Raw genomic sequence first — 16,325 nt, 5'->3', positions numbered from 1 at the left:
AGTCGGTACCCCGGGGGGGGCTTCATCGACGCCGCGGCCGACCGCGACCAATTGACGAGTGTTACACGCGCGTGTACACGCGCGCATCCCAACGCAGCAGGTGCGACGCGTGCACGCGGCCGCAGGTGTACGAGCAATGTGCACGGAGCAATGATAATCGCAGCGACTTCATTCAGGGGCCCTTAAACGCTAAAGACCGGTACCGCTCGTTCTCCGCTTCGCTGCAACGTACAGTCGCAATGCGCTTGTCGCCGCGTCGCAACGCCTCGCGAACGGTGCGACTTCGTCTTTCGCGCGAGCACGTCTATATAACGAATAGAGTACAAGAGTAATAACATACGTTCGGATAACGAATAGTGTGCGTTCGCGCGGTGCGCGGGCGGGCGATCGCGAGACGTTCGCGAGACTCTTCGGTTTTTCCAAGTGGAACACGTCGTCGTGTGCGACCACAGCCTGGCGATCTCGTCGAGTCCGAAGAGGCGAATGGTGTCGCGAATGGCGCGATCGCGCGCACTCGTCGTGCAACCATCTCGTCGTAACGAAGAGGAACCTCGTGAGCGAGGGTGCTCGCGCGAGGATACCACGTAAAGGTGAATCAGAGTCGATACCGATACGAGCGCGCAAGCTACGCTACTTTTTATCTCGCGCGCACGGTGTTGTTTCTTTCTTTCGCGTGGCGCGCGTTTCATCAACAGTTGTGTGTTCGTGTTTGCCTCTTCGTTAGTCGTCCTCGCCGCCGCCGCCGCCGCCGCCGCCGCCGCCGCCGCCGTCGTCGATGACGACAAAGAGAATGATAACGACGATGACAATGACGATGACAATGGCGACGATGACGACCAGGACAGCGACGACGGAACGAGTGCGTGTGTATGTGTGTGTGTGTGTATGCGTATGTGTGTGTGTGTGTGTGGTATGCGCGCGCGCGCGCGCCAGAGTCACATTTGGGCGTTTTGCACGAACGGTTACTTTTAAGGATACACATGGCCGACTAAATACACAGACCGGCGTTCTTCAAGTAGCGCATGCTGTCGGGGCGCCGCCTCCGTCGGGACGCACACTTCGCCGAGCTCTAGTAGTTACAGTAAAAAATAGCGTAAACGGCACTGTATTAGGAAGAAGCAAAATACATGTTACATTCTCGTTATTTTATCGTTGATAAATGCTATAGTGTTTTTTTTTTTCCTTTAAAAATCCTCTTGTATCGCAATGTTGTTATTACATTATGATTATTCTTAAGTGTAATTATCATATTGTTATCGTTATTATTATTATTATTATTAATATTATCATTATTATTATTATTATTATTAGTGTTCTCGCTTCACTTTACAACTTCGCGCGGGGGTCCGTGCGGCGCGTCCAGCAACCCCCGACAGAAAAAACACCGTCGACACACTGTTTCCTTTTTTTTTCCTTTGTTTTTTCTCTCGCTCGTCAGACTACGAAGAACGCATATTGGCACGGCGGAAGCAGCCGAAAAGCGTTCCGCCGTCCCTTGTTCTTCCTTCTTATCGGCACCTCACTCTTCTTTCTCACTTAATTACAAAGCGCGAAAGGGGAGTCTCGTTTCTCCGCGGTCATTCGTCGCGTTTATAATGATTAACGATCGCGATTCTGGCCGCCGTGGCAATGAGTTTTCGTTGAAACGCGAATTTCGAAAAATACAATGTCCTTTCTTTTTCTTTCACTCTCTCTCTCTCTCTCTCTCTCTCTCGCACTCTCTCTCTCTATCAGCTCTCTTACATATACACATATTTATATATATATTATATATATAGATATATATACTTTTCACGTTGGTGTGCGCCACACTTTAAACGGAACGTCTGATCGACAAAGTCCTCCGACGGCTGGGGGGGGGAGCTGAAGGGAAGGTATGGGTGTATCGATATAATAGGGGGGAATGGGCCGCGGAGAGAAGAAGACCCCCGTTTCGGATGTTCAACACTAGTAGTAAATCTGTTTAACATTAGGTACTAATTCTCCGTCCTTTCAGTTAAGTGACTTACAATTCGTACAACTTGCCTATCATGTAAAACTATGATGTCTAAGATGTCCCGAATTAACGCTAGATCTCGATAATAATCAGATCGGATAAATTAATAATCGTAACTGTGTATGTATCAACTAGGCTAGACTTCGACGGAAAAATATATTTATAAAAAGTTATAATATTATTAATATACGTTCCAAGCGTTCTATATATATATATATATATTTATATATATATTTATATATATATATATATTTATTTATTTATTTATATATTTATATTTATATATATTTATATTTATACGTATGTACCATTACTAATCTTCTACCTATCTCTATGCTTCCATCCTTACGGATCGCATCTCTCACACATCATCATCTATCCGAGATCCCCATTCACAAACGGGGGGGACCCGCTTTCTTTTTCTTCTTTTTCTTCTGCCTTAGTTTACATGTGTGTGCGTGTGTGTATGTTTGTTGCGTGTACCCCTAGGTAGTCATTCTTCTCTTCCCGTCGATCTACAATCGCATGCGACTGGCTAAACCGCGTCGTCCAAATATACAGACAAATAGAACTCGGCTTCCGTGGGAGGATTGAAATGAAATAATGCATGAAACACCATCGTCTTCACGTCTCCCGTCTGCGACATCTGCGTTATTAACGCGAATCACGCGAGAAGCTTATAATCGAACAACACCGTTCCTTCTTTACACCGTCCCGTATAACAACGCCGAACAAACGAACTCATTTACACCGTCGAATCGTCGCTCTAATCGACCCCATTCGATCGCGTCATTGTCTTGGATGGAATCCGTTCCTTATTGGCTTAAACAACATGAACGTACGAGCTCCTTGAACACGTTTATACAAATCTTTGTTTTTTTTTCTTTTTTATTTATTTTCCTTTTATTAAAGCATCAACGCTCGATAATAATATCGTAAGCTTATTAGACTTCTGATTTATCTTTTTTTTTTTTGAACACCGAGCTACCGCTACGCATCTCGTTCTCTTTTCTCTCTCTCTCTCTCTCTCTCTCTCTCTCTCTCTCTCTCTCTCTCTCTCTCTCTCTCTCTCTCTCTCTCTCTCTCTCTCTCGCTCTCACACTCTCTCTCTCTCTCTCTCTCTCGCTCGTTCTCTCTTGAAAAATATTTTGTGGTGCACGATCGCACTGCTTTTTTTCATGCATTACTTGATTCCAACGTTTAGTACAATTCTACGATCTTAATATCGCGAGTGTCTCCCAACTAGTGTGTCCTCAACATGATTATTAAAACTCGCTAATATAAGATGAACATCCTTACACGTGTGTCTCCTCCCTCCCTCTCTTTCGCTCTTTTATATGTCACCGTCTTCTTATTTTTTTTGTTTTCTGTTTTCTTTGAATTCGCGTGTCGCGCGCACGCATTCGTGTCTGCGCAAGGGGGAGGGGCCACCTTCCTATCGTTAATGAATATCGTTTTGTGCGCCTCTATTAACGATTAACCATCACAACGACCAACGGTGTCTTTAGTTTACAATTAATATCTTTGGTATCATGCCTGAGTCTTCCGTTTTTATTACGAAACAGTCGCTAAACAATCATTAAAACCTCATTCGGGTTTGCGCGAGTCGCGAATTGGAGAGAATCTCGTTTGTGTCATATCAAAGTTGGAAAGAAAACCACCTCGTTCGCGCGCGACGCGAAACGAACAAGCGATTAGAAACGCTACTCGGCTCCGGTCAGAGAGAGACGATTATAGACACTACCTGCGACGACGGAGGAGGAGTCGTCGGGTCGATTACATATGGCAGCTTCGTAACCACGTGGCAAGCCACGGGGGAGTGTTTTGAGTGTCGATGATGTGTGCTTTGTCTGCTACTTGTTCTCTACTTGTTTCAAGCACAAAATATCGGATTTTACTCTACATAATCTACAATTACAGCGTGCCGCGTGGCAGTTTGCAGATACTCCAACAACAATCGCGCGCGCGTATTGTTGGCAGTCGTTAGAGCAACGGGATAGCCCCGTCCGTCCGCATCGCCGCTCTTATTACGAACCCACGCTCTGATTTACGACGACTATTCTTCCGATTGTGTCGTCAGCTCGAGCGCAACTCCGACGAAATTCCGTGAGCCTCCCGACGAAGCGTGATAAAGAGTAATTTGTGCTTGGAACGGGAATCACTCGGGTAATACAATAAGAAAGTTTGATCGAAATTTGTACTCGTGTCGCTAGAAAATAAGCACGAACAAAAGAAAAGATAGATTTTCCTCTCCCATGTTTCGGCTGTAAAACTCGCGGGAGACAAGAGGAACGACTCGAGGCTCGCCCTTAAGGGGAATCTGTTCAGTCTTACCGTTTAAGGGATAATTCTCGGACGAGCTCTCGGAATGTAATTTTCCTATTTTATTTTCTTCTTTTTTTCGTAAAATGAAAACGCGCACGTTAAGAAAATGAAAAACGATAATGAAATTCGCGAGAAATTTACAACCTGTACAGAGTATATATCTCCTTTAATGTTTGTGTGTTGTGTGCGTGTCGAAGAGGTCGGGTCCGATTGTTCACAAAATTCCACGATGAAAGACAGTCTATTGGAATGTAGAGCTTCTCCTCCTTCTTCCTCCTCTCCCTTTACATTTTCGTACTCTTTGTTTTCCTTTCTTTCGCGACGCCGTAGAATTACGGGAGACAGAGATGTCGAAATGAACGTGAGCTGGCTTCTTATATGCGTATATAAAATGGATACAAAGATTCCGTACAAAAGATCCTTACAAAGCGCGATGACGAATTCTTGTGAACAAAAGACCGTGAAATTCATCACCACGTGCGTCTGTCTCGTCTCAAGTCCGTCGAGAGAGCCTCTCTCTCTCTCTCTCTCTCTCTCTCTCTCTCTCTCTCTCTCTCTCTCTCTCTCTCTCTCTCTCTCTCTCTCTCTCTCTCTCTCTCTCTCTCTCTCTCTCCTCTCTCTCTCTCTCTCTAAGCTTTAAACCTTCTTCCCCTCCCTCTCTCTCTCTCTCTCTCTCTTTCTCTCTCCCTTCGATGCCCAGAAAGAGCATCCCTCTCTCTCGTCATATAGAATATATCACATACACGTTATTTCTAAACACACCGAAATAAGAAGCACTTTAAGATAGATGTTTACACATACCATCGGGCCCAGATTTAGATGGACTGATTTCCGTGTTTGTTTCCGTTCTCATTTCCGTTCTTTCCCCGCCATAAAACCCCCTAACTGATGCATATGTTTTGTATATATGTATTATATGTACATAAGCGCTGTGTGCCTCTCTATCTCACTTTCTCCTCCTGCTCTCACTTTTTTTTCTCCTTTCTTCTCTCTCCCCCTCTCTTTCACTTTCTCTCTATCTCTTTCGTATCACTTCTCTCTCGCCTTCCTATTACGTATATGTGCTGGCGCTGAGAATGCGCGTCTCCGAAGCATACACAGAACTAGATGAACCAACGTTTGCACATAAGAAACTAGAGAGTAGCATCGTCTTCGAACGACCGTTTCAACCTATATCCTTGGACAGCAGCAACGTAGTAATCTACGCTAGTTGGTCGCTACATGGATATATCGGTAACGTATCCTTAAATTACGCAATATAGCAATCTCCACGATTTTATGCATGATGCAAATTTCCGAATGCATATGTATATCCCCGACTACGATAACAAAAAAGAAAGTAAAATAAAATAAAAGAAGAGAATAATAAAAAGAATAATAAAAAAGAGGAAAAAGAAAATTTCCATTGGGAGGAAAGCAGGGTTGGGTAAGTTACTTTTTAAAAATAACTCATTACCGTTACTTTCGGTAAAAAGTAACTCGTTACTCGTTACTGATCTCAAAAAATTACGCGTTATCGTTACTTGAAAGTAACGATATTTTATTTCGTTACTTTCCGTTACTTTTTTTTGTTGTAAATCCAGGATTATAAGAAAGGTGCTAAGACAAGATATAAATTGGACATAAGACGATTAGAAATATATATATATATTTAAATATTTTCATTATTTTATGTTATTAAGTGTTGTACTTAATGAAAAGTTTCTTAATTAGTGGATATGAATTTAATATTTGGACATCAGTGCCTGTTGACTTTAAAAATCTTTGCCATTCATCATAGGCAGATTTCTCATTTGATGTTTGCTATTTGAAATTAAAAAAGTCATCGTTATCATTGTGGTTATCAGACATCAAAAAATTTTCAATTGAACGAATTCCTAATAAATCTTCTAAATACGTTTGCGCCAATTTTCGCTTATCTCCGGCTAACCAACTCAATTTGAATTTGGGGTGCAAACAGCTGGCAATTATCAATTCTTCTTTTTCGAATGTAGTACAAAACCTAAAGTTAAATCAATAAAATTAAATATGAACATATTGATTTTTCTTTTTGATTAGATAAATGTTGTTTGATGAACATATGTATTAACCAAATTACACCAACTTATCTTTCCTTTAAACCTTTCTGTATAGCTACGGCCAATGGATGATAATATGTGAGTCCACCTTTATTGGTTCTCACTAAATCCAGCATAAAATAAAAAATGCATAGAAATTAAATACAATTAAGTTTAATTTTGTAAAAATTAAAAAGTAACGATTAAAGTAACGGACGTTTTGTTACTCGTTATAAAAAAAAATGTATCGCCGTTACTTTTTCGTTACTAACACAAAAAAGTAACGGCGTTACCTAATCGTTACTCAAAAAAGTAACGATATTAGTAACGGCGTTACAAGTAACGTGTTACTTCCCAACCCTGGAGAAAAGACAAGATAACTCAGGTGTCTCCTCTTTTCTGATGAAAAAAAGAGTCAGAAGGTACGTACAAGTTACATTCACGTGTCACGCAAACGCGCACAGCCGAAAAAGATTACTTCGTCGTGTCCGCGAGCGAACCTTTGAATCCAACAGCGTTCTCAAGCGGTGATCGGCTACATGGAGAATTGTGAAACAATAAATACTCCGAAAACAAATTACGCGTTCGTGAGAAAAAAAATAAAAGTACATTGAACCGCAGTTATTTACAACAAGTAATCAAACTGCAATCAATGCGATTCACTTTGGCCAATCACGAAAAAACATTCGGCCAACAACATTAATGATCAATCACGATCGTTTTCAATTTCGAGGCACGCAGCAGTGTTACGTGGTCTATATATAATGGCACTATATCGATCACTCATATTAAGTATTACAACATTAGAAAAATTGCGTGTTTCGAGTTTGCGGATAGTCTCCTTTAATTGACTTTATGAAAAAAGCCTCGTCATAGTACTATGTTGCGCAGTTTATCATTTTTTTTCTCCTCTTTCAACAACTACACGTCGACCTCGATTTACTAATTGTCAATTAATAAAATAGTGGAGATTACGACATTTTTGTCGCGAACCGTCGCGTAACGATCGCACTATTTTGTCAATCGAACCTAATCACCAAAGGTTTACTCGAGCTTTCTATACGTTCGAGCACCGACGATCGTAGCGTCTTTTCCTCGTGTTACTTTCCTCCTTCTTCTCCTTCCTTTTCTCTTTTTTCCTCTTCCTCTCTTCCTCTTTTTATTCCTCTTTTTCCTTTCTTCCCATTCATTTAACTTTAGTCGCTCATTCTTTCGCGAATCGACACTAAAGACCTACGATAATCGACAATCGCTATGCTAAGAAATTCGCGCTCGTTTCCCGTACGTGCGCGGACGAACGAGCCTGATGCTCGACGCGAGGTCAAAGCGGGAACCACCTCCGGCAGGAATGTCGTTCCTATACGAAAATTACGAAATGCCGTTTCCTCTCACAACGCCGCGATGCGACTCGTGCATGATTGAAGATGACGAGTCAGCCGTACAGCACTGGCCGCTCGACGACACCCGGCGTGTACCCCAACGCTCGCGACGGAACTATCCAAATTCGCGCAAGTTTGAATTTTCCTTTCGATGGTTTTTTCTTTTCCTCCTCTATTTTCACGGCAATTCCCGCCGCCGAGTCGAGTCCCATCGTGCAAAGAAATACGATATAAACGCGTATGTATAGACTCGATCGACACCGGACGAAAGATCCCGACATTCCGGATCTTTCGTTATCACGACCACGAAGCAATGATTATTTTTGTTTCTGTTTTCTTGGTCTTTCGAAAAACGAAAACCGCGCGCGGAACAAAGATTCGATATATCAAAGACGACGAGAGAAAAAGAGTTGTGTCGCGGCATCCACCGAAGTACCGCGAGATCTCCGGCCTGGACTCAACCTTTTCGATTTTTTCTGTTTTTCTTCTTCTTCATCCGCTATACACTTTTAGTGAACGCGCACTAGGACCGTATAAGAACGCTCGCTCGATCTCTACCTCTACCTCGCTCGCTTTCTCTCTCTCTCTCTCTCTCTCTCTCTCTCTCTCTCTCTCTCTCTCTCTCTCTCTCTCTCCATCCTCCCCTCACGTCGTCGAACAAAAAGCAGGGTACGACGACGACCGCGATGGCAACGGCGACAAAGATAGTGCTGATGACGACGACGACGACGACGACGACGACGACGACGACGACGACGACGACGATGATGGCGACGGCGACGGCGACTATGATCGATAGATGAAGCTGCAGGGTGGCGTTGGCGGTGGCGGCGGTTGGTTGCCGCTCATGGCGATCGGTACGAGGGTAGGCGAGGGTGACGAGGAGGGAGGGGACGGGGAACTCGACGACACGCTCGACGACGGCGAGGGTGACTCCAGTGCCCTCGGGCCGGCGAGCTCGCGATTTGACTGTCCCCCGGACGTCACAGCGCGACTACTCCTGCCGGCTGTCGTCGCGTTGTGGCGATTGCGCGTTGGCCGTCCTAAGCTCCGGTGACGGCCACCCCCCTCCTCACTCGTTTCTCAGAGATAAACTTTCTTGACGCTGCGCGTGGTCGCAAAGCCGTCGTTGCGGCGATACGCGTCACCTTGATGGGAGCGCAGGGTGCCGAAGTTGTCCCTGGCGCCGCGGAAGCCGTAACCGTCCGGGAACTGGAAGAGAGTCTCTGTGGGCGTTGGCGGCGGTTTCCTCATGGTGCCTTTTGGTGACTGGAGCTTTGGCGGTTGCGGTACCAGCACCGGCTCCGCATAGGTCACCTCTTCCTGCGGCAACAACTTCGGCTCGGGTGGTAACCTGCTGAACACGGCACATGCAGACAAACATTATACGATAAAGTTATCATCATGTACACCCTGGGGCGTATAATCGCGTGCGGTTCAGCTTCGTCGTCTCGACGAAGATACCCTACCTGTTCACGTTTTGCCGTTGCTCGAAGTACTCATACTCCGTGTCCGGATACGGTAAATTGTCGTCTTCGTCTTTCCTGCATTTCTTCCCGCACATATAACCAGCCACGAATCCGACGCACAGCGCGAAAACCGCGCCGGCTACAACAGCCATCACCAGAGTCTCCACCGAATACTGTGGCGGAGGTGTGTCAGCGGCGGACACTTCCGGGCCTGGAACATACAAACGAAACACGTCGAGCGAGACGATGCGAGATGGGGAGATCGGCATGTTCGATCAACGACAAAGAGTGTCGTTTACCTGAGTTGTCTTGCTCCTCGTCTTGCATGATATTGATGATCTCTCCTCCTTGGCTGTCCTTGTTGGGTATCATTGAATCCTGCGGGAACTTGTTCTGATTAGCGGAAATGGCGCCGACGCTGCCGGCGTCCTTGTTGAGACTCTTGCTTGGCGGGCAGGACGCGTGTATGCCGGTCGCGACGCTCTGCAGGAACCTGTTGGCGTCCGTCGCCGCGGGCCCGACCAACGCCCGGCACTTGCCCTCGACCTTGTCCCAAGCGCAGTAAGGGTCTTGCAGCGCGACGCACTCGCCGCAGGAGAGTATTCTGTCGCTGTAGCAGCGATGGAGCCTCAGCGCCTGCACCTGGCTGTCAGCGATGACGACCAACCGGCCGTCCTCGAGGCCGTCGCCCGCCTCGGACGCGCGGACCACCTTGATGCCGCGCACCGGCACCGTGGAGGGGAACGCCTGTATTTCCTCAATCACCACCGGGCTGACCTTCTGATGAGAGTCCGCGGACTCGGCGTTCACAGCCTTGATCACCTTGCCGTTGTCTGTGCCGATGAACAGTACGTCGTAGGTCTTGTCGCCAGGTGTCCGTACTTGAGGGTCCACGGCGATCTGGGTGAATCTGTAACTGCAAGAACGACGTGCGTGTCACGCTCAGTCGCAACGTACGGCGGCGACGGCCGCTCGCGCGTTTACGGCTGTGTTACGATTTTTCGCTCTCGCTCTGTTCGGCTCCGCGGACGAGAAAAACAGCGGGCGAGGAGCGAATAAAAGTGTCTATCGGCGTCATCCGGGCGCAAACGTAAACCGCGTAGCGAAAACTCGCGTAGCGAAAACTGCGAAAACTGCGTGACGCGGCGATGCGTGGATAAAAGCCCGTGAACGCGCGGCGAGCGAGCGAGTTCCGCGCGTCGTTTGCGTTCAATTTGGATTTCGGCTCCGGCTGAAATCGCCCAGCACGGCTGGAGCTCGGAGATATTCACTTACTGGAAACTGGTGCGTATAACGATCGGCTGACCGAAAAAGCTCGGCACCGACTCGTCCATCAGCGAATGCGTGTTAATGAAGTTCAGCGTCAGGTCCGGCAGCGTGCGCGAGTCGTTGGTGCATTGGCCGGGCCGCGGATCCGGCACCTTCGTGTCCTGCACCGGCAGCCAATTGGAGTTGAGGGCGGTCTGCTCCTTGAAGTTCCCGTTGAAGGTGTCGGCGATGTCCTGCAGCGAGAACGCGCAGACCGCCGAGCCGCTGATGCTGTTCACCGGCGTCGTGAAGGTACCGTATATCAGTTGCGCCGACGTGCCGCCGTATTGGCCCGATATCAGCTCGGTCGTCGACTCTGGATGATCGAGAACGTTTCGCTGATTAATCCTCAGGGACCACATACGTGTCCTCGTGACCATGTATGCCGGATCTCGCCTCCGGAATAATGATTAATGCTGCTGTACATCGCGCGCGCGATTATCCGTGGACTCGCGCGTTCGTCTACGCGGTAATCTCGTACACGGAAGAGAGATTCGGCTCATGTGAGTGAATTTCTATAGTTTGAGGACCAGTATGTGTGGCCCACGTAAAGTGTGATAACCCAAAAACTCTATAGAAATATTTGTTGTATCAAAAAATTGCTCATGACAAAGTATCATGTATTCGAGAGGTCTTTCTAACCGTATAAACAAAAGTCCGCTCTCGCTCTCCCCTGAGGGAGAGTAACTTTGTCATTTCAAATGGAATTTCCTATAAGATGTTATATATTTGGATTCTACGAGAAAAAGCAAGTAAACTTTATCTAGGACATTTTTTTAAAGAATATCTCTATTAAAAATTATAAACATCAAGAGGCACACCGTGCCTATAATTACGCGAAACTGCGAGTTGAAACGAGGTGAGATATTCATATCTCAGCAATGGCTAAACCGATCGAGGTTTTTTCAGTCCCAATCGATTCGGAAATATCTTCAGAAATATCTTAAAAAATAGGAAAAAAAGTGTGCTTGGGTTTTTGTGTTGCGTTGTCTCTAAGTGTAGATATTTTAAAATAAAGTCCAAATCACGGAAAATTTCGATTCAGTAAGAAAGTAAGAAACGCTAGACCGCAGAGGAGAGGGGATTTGTGCATCTCACTTTTCCGACACCAGAGATGTTACAAGCGCGCTGAAGAAGCAGCGAGTGCGAGTGAGCAAGCGATAGATAGTAAGGGAGAAAAGAATATTGCTAGAATACAGGAGTAGAAATGTGCAAGAAAGAGAAAGAGAGCGAAAGCGAGAGAGAGAGAGAGAGAGATAGAAGCCAAGATTTTTTGCATTAAATATTTTCCATTGCATTGTTATATTAACTAATTTATTATAATAACAAGTAAAATAACCATAAAACTCAGTGTTCTAGTAAATAATGAAAACTGTTTTTGAAGTACCGGACTGTGTGTATCATTGGGAGTTTTCGATACATTTATCTTCAGATTGCAAATCACTCTCATTTGCAAAGTTGATGTTGAGTAGAGTTTTTCAGTTGATGTTATTGTTTTGTTATAACATTTTTTTGTAGAACAGTTTTGTAGAGTTTTATTTATAGTATTCAATAGAAGAATTTATTGTTAGAGACATAAGTAGTACAAACTTATTACTTGTATAACGAAAATAATAAATTATATTGCCCAAAGATACACGCTCAGATGCGGTACGATGTATAGTATTAAAAAGGTAAATTTTATACAACGTTACGGGCTCTCTGAGACGCGTCCCGTCGGGACAAGGTCGCGCGACTTTGAAAACAACGTGTTTATAAGTACGCAATTGCCGCGACCGTTTTCAGTATTGTTTACACCGCGACGGCGGACGGATCGGCGGATCGCTGCGCGTAATAATTTCCGAATTTTCACGCTCGATCATAGTGTACACGTAACGTGTAATATTCGTGCGTGAGTGCGTGTGTGTGTGTGCGTGCGTGCGCATGACGATCCGGAGCATCTTGAGCAATAGCAGTGTTTCATAGTCTTTAAAGGTAAACTTTTATCGGTTAACTTGGTTAAATGAAAAGAAGCTAATTTGTAGTCTCGAGTCTTCGTACTCTTGATGCGCATTTGTCGCTGTAATACTAATGAGGAAACTTGCTTTTTGTTACAGATCTGCTGGAGTTTGCGGCCATGCGATAGCTGCAGTTACCGGGACGCAGTTTCGACGGACGCCGATGCCGCACCGGAGGATCCGGTTCGGGCCGAGCAGAGTCGGCTTGAAGGTGAGGTTCACTGATCGTTTGTACATTTCTTCTTGATTCATTGCGATCGAAAACCGAGTGATTGGAATAAAAGCCGTTGAATTACGATGGCAAAGGATCAACATTTGTATCTGCGCGCGCGCGCTTCCGCGAACTGAACTCAACCTAACCTAACTTTTCACCTAACGATTTAACTAACGAAACTATATTTTTTGTTACAGATCCGCAGCAGAACGCGGCTGACTCTGTCTGCTGTGTATCGGTGAGTCAGAGAAGAAAAGACATTTTTATGGTGATGGGCGTTTGCAATATCTCGAGAAAATCAATGCGATTTAATTATACTATTTTCACACGTTGCTCGAAATAATCAGGAGATAGTGTCTTTCAATGACCGTATTACACAACAGAATCTTTAAGATATAATATATATTTCTCTCTTTTATATTTACTCTGAATCATTAGAAGATACAGATATAAATGCTTTAGTTTATTATTATATTGAAATCAAGATATGGAATTATTTGTTGCGATTCAATCAATATAACTCCTGCTTCGAGTAGTGTGTAATGTTAAAATCTGATCAGAATTACGCCATCGCACGTGAAATTCACCATTATTTATCTTATTTGGCTTGATAAATTTTATGTCTGTTGAGTTTATCAATTTTCTACGCGTACGTTCTACATTTTTCACGCATGTCAGAAGCGATAATATTTCATTTGAAATGACCGATAAATTCGGTACGCGTGTTTATTTACATTACAACTTAGTCCTTACGAAACAGGACGTGCGTTTCTTTCGAGTTACCGTTCGCGAAACGAAACATTTTCGTTTTTTCTCTCTTGTCTAAACGTCGTAATTTTCATTCGCGATTGATTCTACGCAAATCGCGTCTCACGTATACATTCTCGGAACGTTGCAATATCGTATTTACTTCTTTTTGGAATAAAAATCTCATCTCTTGAACGCGATCATATATGTTCCTTTGACTCGCCATTCTTTTTCCTTAAATCCTATCGAAATTAATGAAAGAGAAAAGATAAACAAAGAGAAAGAAAAAGGGACAAAATATTATGAAAAAAGGAACTCGTCCTGGATGCTGAGGAGACTGAACATTGGACGGATGCAGAGTCACAGGAGCCAACAAAAGTCGGTGAGTGTGCAAATCAAACGCTCAGAAAGCGTTTTATATATTTTATAATGCATGATTATATATAAATCGCATTGGTTTTCGGCCAGAGATAATAAAAAATAGTGCGCGATAATATGCGTTCATATCTAATTTAATATATAAAATTACGTGCGAAGAAAAAAGTGCGACGTATTGTTCTCGTTTGGTGTTCTCGTGAGGTTTTCGCGAGGTTCATTATTTCCAATGTTCACCGGAGCTGTGAGATAGATAAACAATATTTTTTCCAATGTGCTATTTGGGGTGTTCAACTTCTCTGCCATTGATCGAAGAACAAAAGCTTCGTCTGTAGACTTTGAAATGCGTTTTATTTTGAAACGATTACTTGCGGGTGTCTTTCATTCGCGTTTCTTGATTTCACATCTTCCTCTTTCAAATTTTCCTATCTTAATATTATTGATTAAATAGACGGTACGTCCGCTTAGCACGGGCGTCTACGAGATGATAGATATTACTGTAGCGCGATAAACTTCTAAAAAGTTCTGAAGCCGAAATGTATGGCTAGTCCGTGTGGTTATATATGTTCTTTTTTTTGTACATATGAATGTATACGTGGATTATGTGTACATGTGTGCGCATGTGCTGAACCCGTCTCCAACCGTAAATTCCGCCTTCGATGACATTTCCTGTGCAGAGAATGACCTGGCAGAGAAGGGGGGTTTAAATTTTACAGTAAAGTGCATTCAAACTAAAGTGATAAAACCATAAATAAAATAAAAGACTTTGTAATTTCTTTTACTTTATTAAATATTCAAACTGTTGACCACTAACAACTTTTTGATACGACAAATATTTTTTGATATGACAAATATTTTTAAAGTTTTTGGGCTGCTGCCACACTTTACGTGGGCTACTCTACACACAGGGCGATTGTTTGATTTGAACGGGGATATAAGACAGCGATATCATTTTGTTTACAGATGACGCCACTTTCGAGATATTCATTGATCATCACTTTTTTTGAATGAAAACCTAAATTTTTTATTATATCATCTTTTTACACCAATTAATTTGAACAACTTTTGTCTGAAAAATTTTTTTATTTGCCTAATATTTTTCGAGATATTTAAGAAGAACTTGGCAACTTTTTCAAGATTTAGCTTACGATATCTTACTATTTGACGGATGCGTAGTATTAGGTCTTTTTACTCTATCTGATTTCGAGAACCATACTGTTACAACAGTGTCCTAACCTTTGTTAATTCGATGATTTTGAAACTTTCATAGGTCAAGAAGTTAACAAGAGTTGGAGCACTATTGTAACAGTATACTCTTAAAATTCAATAGAGTAAAAAGATCCAGCGTCACTTTTCCTTCCGACAGATAGTTGCCGAGATATCGTAAGCTAAATCTTGAAAGTCAGCAAGTTTTCCTTAGATATCTCAATAAAAAGAATGAAACAAATAAAAATATTTCAGACAAAAGTTGTTTCAATTAATTGATAGAAAAAGATGATATAATAAAAAATTGGAAAGTGATGCCATCTGTAAACAAAATGATATCGCTGTTTTATATCTTATGATATTCAAATGAAATAACTATTGTCCAAAACGATTCTCCGTATCTTTTGTATTTTTCGAGATATTTGAGTGGGTAAATTAAAATGAGTCACCCTATATATACTGGTATATATATATATATATTCTGTGGGACTTTCTTAACGACAGTGTCGTTATTGTTACATTCTCGTTAAGCCGATACATGGTAGAACAGTTTCGTAACGACAACGTGACGATAATGACACCGTTGTTAAAAATTATAGAACAAGCCTGTAAACGAAACCTCGAGGTTGTAGAAAGAGAAAAACGCCTGTGGGACGTTTCCATCGCTCAACCGATCGTTCTCAAGTATCTCAATCAGATTGTAATGCAGCAGACGAATATTTTTTTCGGTCACGATAACAGAGGTGTTTATTTCGCGTCATCGAGTTTTCGTCTGATACACACTTTGTTTACGCGAACTGAGATTTTATTTTTCAATGTACATAATAAAAATATCCGCCCGTGTAAATTCGAGCAAATAAATTTCTGCTGCCTGGGGACCAGATAAAAAAAAAACTCGGTTGTGAAAAAGGGGATATTCCTGTGAAAAGTTTCCATTATTCAAACAATTGTTCTCAATTATCTCAACCGAGTTTTAACGCGGCCGAATGTTCTTGGTCGCGCCAGCAGAGAAATCGTATCTCGTCAGCAAGTTTTCGTCTGTGGTCCCTCTTCAGTTACACGAACTGAGATCTCTTTTCCGTGTACAAAGTAATATTCGATGTGTTTGAGCGCGCCCGTCGAGTCCTCGAGAACGAATTGCAGACAAAAATCCCAATGTCAAAACACTGAGAGACGGAGGTGTATCTAAGACGATTCGAGTTACGAGAGAGATCGAGGACGAAGATACTCCTCGCGAGAACCAAGTTTCGGA

At 43.4% G+C, this 16,325-nt stretch overlaps 1 protein-coding gene across 2 annotated transcripts in view; it reads right to left on the bottom strand.

Annotated features, from left to right (window-relative positions):
* Positions 1-6,589: 6,589 nt before the first annotated feature.
* Positions 6,590-16,325, bottom strand: part of Sema1a (semaphorin 1a) — a 239,092-nt gene continuing 229,356 nt past the window's right edge. The window contains exons 6-9 of one of the 2 annotated variants that reach the window (XM_011148839.2): positions 10,502-10,850; positions 9,526-10,142; positions 9,227-9,437; positions 6,590-9,114 (exon numbers count right to left, since the gene is read on the bottom strand). In XM_011148839.2, the coding sequence (XP_011147141.1) occupies positions 8,841-9,114; positions 9,227-9,437; positions 9,526-10,142; positions 10,502-10,850 (1,451 nt within the window). In that variant the 3' untranslated portion in view covers positions 6,590-8,840. The remainder of the gene's footprint in view (positions 9,115-9,226; positions 9,438-9,525; positions 10,143-10,501; positions 10,851-16,325) is intronic. The other variant, XM_019843462.2, reaches the window with a different exon arrangement.

Source organism: Harpegnathos saltator, unplaced genomic scaffold (assembly GCF_003227715.2).
Source record: "Harpegnathos saltator strain DR-91 unplaced genomic scaffold, Hsal_v8.6 scaffold280, whole genome shotgun sequence".
In the NCBI taxonomy this organism is placed as follows: domain Eukaryota; kingdom Metazoa; phylum Arthropoda; class Insecta; order Hymenoptera; family Formicidae; genus Harpegnathos; species Harpegnathos saltator.
The sequence above is the reverse complement of the archived record's forward strand: the minus strand, read 5'-3'. Positions and strand labels throughout refer to the sequence as shown.